Genomic DNA, 11,070 nt, shown 5'->3' with positions numbered 1-11,070 from the left:
CTATAACAACATGTGAATAATCCCGCCCACTCTAAAGCGGTACTGAACTGCAGTGGAAACGCAAACCGAGCCGAACCGTGCCGTACCGAGCCAAGTCGTACCACGCAGTGGAAAAGCGCCATTAGACATGATCAATGGACTTTTTCATGGAGTTATAGCAGAGTCAAAATGTAAAAGTTAAGAAATAATTTTCAGTCCATAGGATGTTGATAAGAAATCTGACAATAGGATTTTACTGAATACAGTCACACAACAGCGGAATTTCATTAGTCCAAACGCGTTATGCGACAAATGTAACGTTATATAATAACTACCTGTACATTTCAGTTTTAAAAGTATAAATGTAACTATTTATGCCTATTTATTCAAATTCATTCATATGACAATACTGTTACCAAAAATATTAACATTTTTCCTGAAGCACCACAAAATGTCAATCACATTGTTTTTAGAATAGTTCATAAAAATAAATATTGACAAATAATTAGGGGATACATTTTGCTCTTCCACAATGGCTCATTAATAGAAAGTAATTTTTTTTTTTTTAAATATGATGAAATATATCTAAATTAAATACACATTTCTGTAGTTGATATTTCAAACATTGATTATTATTATCATGTTTCCGAAAAAAAAAATATATATATGTTAATAACATGTTTATGAGTTTTCATATTGAAAAATGCAGTATATTTTTTTTAAATGACACCTACAGCAATTATATGAATTTCTGCAAGTTCTTTATAAGAATTTAATTGAATTCCATTTTAATTCTGTCTTAATTATTCAAAATATTAAGTTTTATATATATATATATGATTGTTTATCCTGTTTGCTTCTTGGATTCAAATTAATTCAGGAACTTTTTTTTAATATTTAATTATTATATTTAATTTAATATTTAATATTTTGCAACTTTGCATGTGAAATGACCTGCTATAACATGCCAAGAGGTTAGCCAATCATAACATCTAAATTTGTTTAAAGATAGGTTAACAGAGAGAAGGTGGCACATGATTACTGAAATAATCTTGTTAAAATAAAATAATTAATTTGTAGGTGCAATAATATCATAATTGGGCTGCTGGGATAAAATGACGTAAGTGTAGCATGTGACCTCTTTAAAAGCTAAAATGAATGTGCTGTATTTTTTTCCCCTCATTTCTGTTTTTTTTAAGAGCATATCTGGACTGAGGCTAACAGACACCTTCCTGAAGAGGACGTATGAATATGATGACATCGCACAGGTCTGTGTGGTGTGTCCGTACAGCAGTCCAGAGAGCTGAAACCCTGTCTGTGTCAATGGACCAACTTCCATCTGTCCTGCATCTATTAATATAACACCTTCTGCTCTTTACCTTTAAGCTTGTTGTTTTTAAATGTCATTTTTAAAGCCCTTAATCATGATTTTAACTGTCTTGTCAATGTAAATAAAACGTAAATTAAAAATCAGCTAATGTAGTGTGTTAAAACAATTCTAAAGGTTTTCTATACAAAAGTGGGTTGTGCAAGGAGGTCAGAATCATGCTTCTTCTGGGTAATAATAACTAAATATCATAATGTTTCGTCATAAAGGACACCGAAATCTTCAGATCAATTTCAAGGCCCATTTATTAACATTATGTTTTGACAAAAACATCATACTGCTCTGTTTTATAAGCATATTACATAAGCTTCAATCACTCATCTGACTGCAAATATCAGATTATGGAGCATGCAAAAGAAAACTGCAAACAGTGAGATGATGAATATGCTTATTATAGCAATATTTGGCTGTCATTACCGATGAATCAAACGACTAAACAAACAGGACTGGTGAAGCAGCTGATATAGTGATTATTACACATAAACGTCTCTTGTTCCTAAAACGAACAGAATATATAGTAAAAAATAATCAGAGAATGTGTTAAAGGGGATAGTTCACCCAAAAACGACAATTCTGTCATCATTTACTCACCCTCATGATGTTACAACCAACAGTGAATTGTCATTTAAGGACTGAACTTTCCCTAAAAATGTGATTTGAATATTAATAAGCATGGCCCCACATCTAGTTAATAGGCACAAACATATGACCAATCATTCGTTTAGTAAAATAAACTCAACTCTGATGTGTCGTTACCAGCTACATTCATAAAGAGAGGACTGAAACATTATCTACACACACAAACACAAAGAAACCTCACTCGGGTATTAAGATAACGTTCTCTGTGTACAAGGTGATTTTAAACGTGTTTTTTCCTCTTCCCTCCTGATTCCTCCATATAAAGTGCCATGCCCTCTATCTTGGGTTGGAGTAGAATAGAAGAATGATTTAAACGATTGCACCTACAACTCTTCTCCGCCTGCCCGTCCTTGATCCTGTCTAGACCAGAAGATAGAGATTCATAGTTTTCCTAATTCTGCAGAATAAACAGTTGCGTAATCATCAAAATCCTGTCCATTAAATATATTTACAGCGGTATAAATGTCATACGAAAACCCTTACCAGTTACAGACAGAGAAGAGAATTGATAGTGTTAAAGGGACAGTTCACTCAAAAATGAATATTCTCTCATCATTTAAGAAGCTATTTTGAAGATTGTTGGTAACCAAAGAATTGCCGGTAGCCATTGACTTCCATAATATGGAAAAAAATAAATAATACTATGGAAGTCAATGGCTACCGTCATCTGTTTGGTTACCAACAATCTTCAAAATAGCTTATTTTGTGTTCAGCAGAAGAAAGAAACTCATACAGGTTTGGAATAACCTAAATGATGACACAATGTTCATTTTGGGGTGAACTATCCCTTTAACAAAAGCAAACATGAGATCAAAAAAACGCAATTGCTGAGGCAACCATGCCACTTCATCTTGCTTCGACGAGCCTTTGAGCTCTTTTTTCTAATGTCGTGACTGGTGTTTCATGGGACTCGTACCCGAGCACTTCAACATTGCAAGTGCAACACTGTACCAGGTGAGCTACCTAGCAAGTTTACTACATCAGAAAAGTCATACATATGGAGCTTAGTTTACAATTTTTAGTATACAAATCATGCACTATGGTGTTGTTCAAGAAACCAAGCAAAAATAGGGCTTCATTAATTAATAATCTGCCCCTGTAATCATAACTGGTGTGAAAAGGAATGAAAGTTGTTGGCATTTTACTGCCTCTAGTGTTAATTTCAGCTGGAAACTGAACGTCAAGTTTTATTAGAACTTGACGGTAAAGACTTTTCCAATGTCTTTATTAATTGATAATCTGCTACTGTAATTACAATTTGTGTGAAAAACATTTTGTGTGCTGTTTTACTGCCTTTAGTGTTCAGATCAACTAGAAACTGCAGTGAATTGTAGGGCTGTCAAAAAAAATTTGCGAATTTCGAAAATCCACATTCGAATGCAAAAACGTTGCATTCGAATTTAAGGTCTGCGTCAGCCGTCAGGCAGCCTATCAGTGGCGCACGAGATGCGATGACGATGTATGGGTCATAGATTGCATTTGAATGCTTTTGTTAGCCTATCCAGTTGAACCCACTGTTCATTCATATATCGCAGAAAACGAGAGCATCAGTGCGGAGATGATAGCAACTTTATTAATTATATATGGTTTATAAACATTATTTTAAACATCATGCACTTTTTCTCAAAGATAGTCGTGTTATTTTATTACGCTTTGAAGAAACGTGCATAATATTTTGCTCGATGCGCCCCCTTGTGGCCTCAGGAGAGAAGCCAAAAGCTTTTTTCCCATTAACTGAAATTATGCCTTTTAAATTTGAATATAATTCGAATTTTGATCATACTTAAGTAGAAAATTCGAATTTAGTTTTTCAGTCATTTTGACAGCCCTAGTGAATTGTATGTATAGTTGTTTTTGGAGTTTTGCAAAAATATAGAGGCATATTTTTTCCAGTGAGCCTGGTTTGGAAACGTCACAAACTGTATTCGACCTTGAGATACTCACATGAGCAGCACAGCTCAATGTGTTGCACTCTTAACAAGTGTGTTTACTCCCATTAAGACTGCATGCGAGTTCATTGTTCTGAAAGCAGGATGAGTGTAGCGTCTCAGACCTGCTGGGATCAGGAGGTTTCCTCGGCGCTGCCGCTGAAGGAGCGACTCCGGATGTGGTTCCTCAGCTGTTCGATCAGTTCTGGATTCTGCTGCTGGATCTGCTGGGCGAACTGCTGTCCACTGAGAGAAACACGGACACACAGAACATCTCAGACCACCATCTCAGGGTCCTAGTTTATGTGGCACGTCCAAACATCAGGCTATGTTTGTAATACTGCTTGGCGCTGCAGTATATTATGCACATCATTCTTAACACATGTCAAGTCAATCAAATGTCAAAGAGAAGATGCTCACGCTTCAATGAGACTGGATATGTCAGATAATCCACCGACTCCGGCCGCAGGTCCCCCCACCGCGTTAGACATCATGCCCGACATGCTGGTTTTGGACAGTTAATCACAATCACACTGTGTCATGAAGGTTTTACAAATATAGTGTGTGCGTGACCTATGTTAAAGAGTTGTCCGTTTTGTGTTACGGGGCAAAAGTTTTATGGGTTTGGAATGACATGAGGTAGAGCAAATGGTGACTGAAATTCTATTTTTGAATGAATTATCCATTTAAATTATTTGTAAAGACATGATTTGGAAAAGTACACCACAAATGTGCATAGTCTAAATGATGAAACTCACAGTTGTTGCACCTGTTGGTTTTGCATCACACTGGCAGCCTATAGTGAAAAGAGGAAGTGGGTATAAACATCAAATTTAAAAATAAATAAATAAAATTAATTTGTGTCTTTTAGTCCATGCACGTTATCTTAAAAACCATCAAAATAAACTTTTAGCAGATATACACTAACATTCAAAAGATTGGGATTTTGTTGAAAGAAATTTATTCAGCAAGGATGCATTGAATTGATCAAAAGTGACAGTAAAAAAATTTGTAATGTTACAAAAGATTTACTTTTCAAATAAATGCCGTTCTTTTGAACTTTCTATTTTTCAACATTGATGATAATCAGAGATGTTTCTTGAGCATCAAATCAGTATATTAGAATGATTTCTGAAGATCATGTGACACTGAAGACTGGAGTAATGATGCTGAAAATTCAGCTTTGATCACAGCAATAAATTATATTTAACATATATTCACATAGAAAACATTTCTTTTAAATTGTAATGATATTCACAATAGTACTGTTTTTACTGTATTATTGATCCAATTCAGCTAAATGTAGCCTTGGCTCAACAAAGGAAACAAAATATCTTTCGCTTTCAACTACTTCATTAATTAATACTAGCCTAATGCATACTGTATTGTATATTCATCTTGTATACTGTACACTGTCTACAGTTTACTAAAATAATCAGTATGCATTATGCAATGATAAACACTTTTCAGTTATCATCTCAAAAATAAAAGCATTTACTAGCCATTAATCCAATTTTGCATTTATAAAGTCTTCAAAGTTGAACAGGAATAAAGTCTTAAATCTTGGCAGTTTGATCAAATAGTTGGTCAAAAAAGAACATGTTAAAAATTATGATTGGTGCGTCTGGTTTATCAGTCACACTAGAAATAGAAGTTCATTTCAAAAGCATTGCATTATGGGATACAGTATTCTGCGCATGGATTTTATACGGCATATTTTGGAGAATTTAGTAGATCATCCATGCAAATGGCATACTGTGCACAGTATACACGCTATATGCTGGTACTGCATGGAAGTATGCTACTCCTAACCTCTAAACCTTGAAGCACAACCAAAGCATTCATACCCTACCTCTGTGCATTTAGGTCTTAAAATTGTGCGAGTTCTTTTTATGAACGCGTCCCAATTCCTAAACTGCTGCAGTGTGCTAGAAACCACACGCTCACCCTCAGGCCTCCAGCTGACTGGCCCTTTAACACGGGCATGGGCTGCATTCCAGACAGATGACAGGAGTCGCAGGGGCGATTTATGACCCTTTTCATAAATACTATTAACAGAGAAATGTGAAACCACCCACTTGCGCATACCATGCTAATGAAAGCGGGGTTATTGATGAGGCTGGCCATGTCAAAGCCCAGTCCTGTGGCCGTCTGCGAGAAGACAACATACAAAAGCTAATGTTAGGAGTTATTACTGGCTAGCTCTCATATTTAATTACTCAACCGGGATACTCAATATACACTCATAAAAAAACTACGATGTTCTTAATGGGATCAAATTTAAAAGTAACGATCTACATTTCACCTACAGTACTATGACAGCAGCTTCTTCTACTCACAGGGCTGGAAGCTTCTTTTTGTTTCTGCTCTGCTATCTTTAGGTTGGATTTGTAGGTGTCGTTTTCAGGGTCTAACACCAGAGCTTTATTAAAATAAGAGATCGCCTCGGGATACTTGCTCATGGAAGTTAGTGCCAATCTAGAACCATAAAGGGATGAAAATCAAAGACAGAGAAACATAATTTAGTCAAATTCATATCTGTAATATACTGTATACAGTGGGAGGAATATTTGAGAACTTTTAAAACTTGAACTGATTGGCATGATTCATTTGATCATTTTTGGCTCCATAATGATTCCATTAATGAATTTGAGTACTTTTGAGGAAGTGCCCTCTCCTTTATAATTGTGCCTAACTATAAACTAACCAATAATACTAAACGAAAAGTACAGTCACAACAAATTATTCCAGACTTGAGGTTTAAACTCATGAGACTGACTCATTAAATGGATTATAAAGTTTGTTGTTGCTATTTATAGCCCCCAGTTTTTCTCTTTCATCACATTCTATTAATTGTATTGTTGATGCAGATGTTCAAGAACAAAACCAAATATTATAAAAAATACTTCATTTGCAGAGTCTTTTAAAATGAAACTTGTTCTGAACATACATTTAATTTCCAACTTTGTAATTTGCCAAATTGGTAACTTTATGAGACTACTACTACTAATAAATTAATACTAAAACATAACATGGCTGTTTAAAATGATATGAATATAATGAATAATGAAAGCACAGTTATCAGTAATTTTAGTATTATTTATATACTAGTTTTTAGTATTTATTTACTAATATTGTGAATTAGCTTTTATCTTCATTTATTTCATTTTCATTTATTTTTCACTTCAAGTATACGTTTTTTTTTAATTTGTTTTAGTCTTTTATATTTCTATTTAGCTGTAAAATATTTTCATTTCACTTTTAGTTTTAGTCACCCCCCCATTTTTTAAAATAGGCATGCAAAAATTAAAGTATCAAAAAGTTATGGTAGTTTAAATTTACTGTAAAGAAAATGCACTATATTAATTTTATTTGATATATAATAAATATTTTACATAACAGGTTTTACTCTAAAATCAGTATAAAATTAAAGCATGACACTTGACACCGCCCACTAAGGGGGAGGAAACCGCCAAAATATTTTAAAGAGGTAAGGCAATGTCCGATTTCAAAATGGTTTTCACAGGATGAATCTTGGGCTTCTAAGCTTTCAAATGATATATGATTTATGATGATTACTAAAAGATTTGATAGAGAAAAAGGACAACAAAAAAAAGAGTGCCAAGCGTCCCATAGGTGGGACGGTGACAGTTAAGGGGTTAACCCCTTAACTATTTTTATTATAGTTTTTTAGTCATCCTACTTTTATAGTTAATTGCCATGGCAACACTTCTAATTTTCATTAATAGTTTTTTAAATAAGTTTATGTTTTTCATCTAATATTTATGTTTTATTTAATTTCAGCTTTATTTCAATTCATGAAAACACTTTTCAATAGTTTGAGTTAACAATAACAACACTGACAGTTATTCCACAGTAATCTCACCCCATTCTGCCATAAGCTTTACTGTATGACGGGTCGATGGCAATCGCTCGTTCACAGTCTCCCGTAGCCTCTGTGTAATTCCCAAGTTTACTATGTGCCGCAGCCCTGAGAGAACAATCCCAGCCGTCAACACCAAACATAATAACACAGAGTATGTCTCTGTGAGTGACACAATCTGTGAGCGTTCACCTGTTACAGTAATACACTGCATTTCTTTGGTCCAACTCGATGGCTTTTGTGTAACAGTCCACAGCACTGCTGTGATTCTCCTCTTTCATGTGGTTATTCCCTGATAAAGACAAACAAAGGCATTTGATGCACAGAGCATTACAATGCATCATTACAATGGAAAATGTGATGACAGATGCCTTTTAGTTATACAGAATGCATCCTGTGAAATGATTTTGAAAGTGTTTTAGTCTAAATACAGTCGTAAAGTGTGACGTGCCCTCATTTTTCAGCTGCTCAGCTCTCTCGATGTCCTCTGGAGATGGAAACGTCTCAGGTAGCGTAACAATATCATTCTGTAAACGACAGTGTCAGAAATCTTGCTTGCTGCATAATATACTGAATTATAACAACAGTAATCAAAATAAAGTAAGAAAGCAGGTTGGCGTGTAATAAATGCAGTTACTTTGAGGAGGGAATTGAGGAATATCTCTCTCAGCGGCTGAGGGGCGGCAAGATGATAGTCGCTGGAGCTGATCTTGAAAGTGGTCTCCAGACACTGTACTGCAACTGTAAATAGGAGAATAATGCAATCATATTTTCAATAATTGTCACTGCTCAACCGAATTGTTTCTTTTTTCAGCAGCAGACATTTTTTTCCAGAGAGCAGGGTAGCTGATGGTGAATACAATGCTGATATGTGACCCTGGAGTCTTAAAGGAACACTCCACTATTTTTGAAAATAGGCTCATTTTCCAACTCCCCTAGAGTTAAACAGTTGAGTTTTACCGTTTTCGAATCCATTCAGCCGATCTCCGGGTCTGGCGGTAGCACTTTTAGCTGTAGCTTAGCATAGATCATTGAATCTGATTAGACCGTTAGCATCTCGCTCAAAAATGACCAAAGAGTTTCTATATTTTTCCTATTTAAAACTTGACTCTTCTGTAGTTACATCGTGTACTAAGACCGACGGAAAATGAAAAGTTGCGATTTTCTAGGCCGATATGGCTAGGAACTATACATATTATTATTATATATTACTATATATATATATTACTATATATTACGCAGCGCCTGAAAATAGTCCCCAGCACGCTCCCTGTGCAAGCAGGTGGTCACGTTGGTTATGTTCACGGAAGTTAGCCTATTTTCAGGCGCTGCGTAATATCACCCATAGTACGGCAGCAAAGTTCCTTGATTATTACGCTGGAATGAGAGTATAGTTCCTAGCCATATCGGCCTAGAAAATCACAACTTTTCATTTTCCGTCGGTCTTAGTACACGATGTAACTACAGAAGAGTCAAGTTTTAAATAGGAAAAATATAGAAACTCTTTGGTCATTTTTGAGCGAGATGCTAACGGTCTAATCAGATTCAATGATCTATGCTAAGCTACAGCTAAAAGTGCTACCGCCAAACCCGGAGATCGGCTGAATGGATTCGAAAAACGGTAAAACTCAACTGTTTAACTCTAGGGGAGTTGGAAAATGAGACTATTTTCAAAAATAGTGGCGTGTTCTTTAAGTCGCTGGGGTATATTTGTAGCAATAGCCAAAAATACATTGTATGGATAAATCTCAATTTCGAAAAAATTACCCTTATGACTGGTTTTGTGGTCCAGGGTCACATATGTGGGTTTCTACAACAATGGGCCCTTTTATAAAAACTCACACAGTTCAGTGTTTTTCTTTTAATTGTTCTATGAATGTAACATAAAATGTAATCTGTAAAACATGTTTTACTATGGCTTTCTGATTTACTGAAATAAAAGACAAAAATACCATTTTGGTATTTATTGTGTGAAAATTAATTATACTCATTTTTACACAAATTATGACTGTTGCACAGTTGTGATGTCATTTCTCACAAACGGATTTGTCACTAATAAATTGCTATCTAAAGTCAGTGTGCTTGGTGCAGCGTCAGTGAAGAGCATGTTTCAGATGAAATATGAGACATGTGATGTGCAATAATAGATAAATATTACTTAACATTTATCTTAATATTACAAGTTAATATTTAACAATTTCCAATCAAACTGTACTTTTGTTAAATTATGCAAACATTATGACATTTATTTAATAATGCTAACTATGAAACTAGACTAGTAGTTGTCCATTTTATTACAAAAAAAATATTTAAAATGTCATTTAAATCACAAAAATTTGAAAAAATAACAGGATGCTCCTGTAACGCATGTACATACATTTTTGGACAATGTGAGCATGTGAAAAGTGTGTGGGAGCTTATTTTCTAAATGAGATGTACACAAGATTTTTTTTTTTGCATAATAATACTAAAAATGAACTGAACTAAAAGCAGAAATTGTTCATAATCCATTGACAAGTCCTTCAAATTGTGGAACTGAAGCAAGGGTTTTGGCTATCCGTTCCATTAATGGGTCATGTGCACATGCGCCCTTGTGGAAAAAAAATAAATAATAACAACAATAATTATAAGTGCAAACTGAATGTATTGTTTTTGGACACTTAATTGCATGTTATTTACAATTAAATGAAAATATATTGTAGTTTAAATTTAAATTAAATGTAATTACTAGGGCTGGGTTTTGACACAATTTTCACAATTCGATTCGATTCTCATTCATAAGCATGCGATTCGATTACCAATTCGATTCAATATCGATTATTTTGGATACATATCAGGTACAGTACATGCCAAATTTTCTGAAGGAAAAAAAATGCTGTAAAATATACATGAGAGTCAGTTGGTACTACATTACTATAATATTGAAGGTTAAAATTGACTGATTTGTTAAAATTACACTTAATGAAGTTTTTAAAATAAAAAAGTTACAATTAGCCTACATAATAATATTTCTACTTCAATTCGTTTTTTTAAAAAATATAAACATAGGCCTAATGGTGGCTGTCATAAAAACTTGATGGATTTATTCAAACATAAATTAAACTTTGAAGAACAGTAAAATTTATAATGAATATGTTATATGGCGCATACATTTAGCAAAATGCCCCTCTCTACAGTTTATTTTGAGTTTTTCTGAGGTAAATGTGACGTTGTTTACAAGCCGTTATATTGACGTCTTTGCGCGGCTGAAACAC

The 11,070-nt window shown here is 34.4% G+C and overlaps 2 protein-coding genes across 3 annotated transcripts in view; one reads left to right on the top strand and one right to left on the bottom strand.

The window, feature by feature from the left end:
* Positions 1-1,452, top strand: part of LOC107742971 (trafficking protein particle complex subunit 13-like) — a 14,422-nt gene extending 12,970 nt beyond the window's left edge. For both annotated transcript variants that reach the window (XM_016556071.1, XM_016556063.1), the window contains one exon: positions 1,179-1,452. In XM_016556071.1, the coding sequence (XP_016411557.1) occupies positions 1,179-1,286 (108 nt within the window). In that variant the 3' untranslated portion in view covers positions 1,287-1,452. The remainder of the gene's footprint in view (positions 1-1,178) is intronic.
* Positions 1,453-1,593: 141 nt separating this feature from the next.
* Positions 1,594-9,807, bottom strand: sgtb (small glutamine rich tetratricopeptide repeat co-chaperone beta). The gene is made up of 11 exons (XM_016556275.1): positions 9,804-9,807; positions 8,454-8,557; positions 8,268-8,343; positions 8,009-8,108; positions 7,820-7,924; positions 6,273-6,411; positions 6,022-6,084; positions 4,692-4,729; positions 4,354-4,437; positions 4,059-4,179; positions 1,594-2,365 (listed from the first exon to the last, which is right to left on the bottom strand). Exons 1-10 carry the CDS (start codon positions 9,805-9,807, stop codon positions 4,068-4,070), a joined length of 825 nt encoding a protein of 274 aa, XP_016411761.1. The 3' UTR covers positions 1,594-2,365; positions 4,059-4,067.
* Between the last annotated feature and the right edge of the window lie 1,263 nt (positions 9,808-11,070).

Source organism: Sinocyclocheilus rhinocerous, unplaced genomic scaffold, assembly GCF_001515625.1.
Source record: "Sinocyclocheilus rhinocerous isolate Xijiao unplaced genomic scaffold, SAMN03320098_v1.1 scaffold160, whole genome shotgun sequence".
Classification (NCBI taxonomy): Eukaryota; Metazoa; Chordata; class Actinopteri; order Cypriniformes; family Cyprinidae; genus Sinocyclocheilus; species Sinocyclocheilus rhinocerous.
Note: the sequence above shows the minus strand (reverse complement) of the source record. Positions and strands in the feature narration are given on the sequence as shown.

Coding starts and splice junctions, on each gene's coding strand:
- sgtb (XM_016556275.1), bottom strand. Junction 6,085..6,272: donor AAAAAGAAGCTTCCAGCCCT/GTGAGTAGAAGA, acceptor GTCTTCTCGCAG/ACGGCCACAGGACTGGGCTT. Junction 4,438..4,691: donor AACCAACAGGTGCAACAACT/GTGAGTTTCATC, acceptor GTCCAAAACCAG/CATGTCGGGCATGATGTCTA.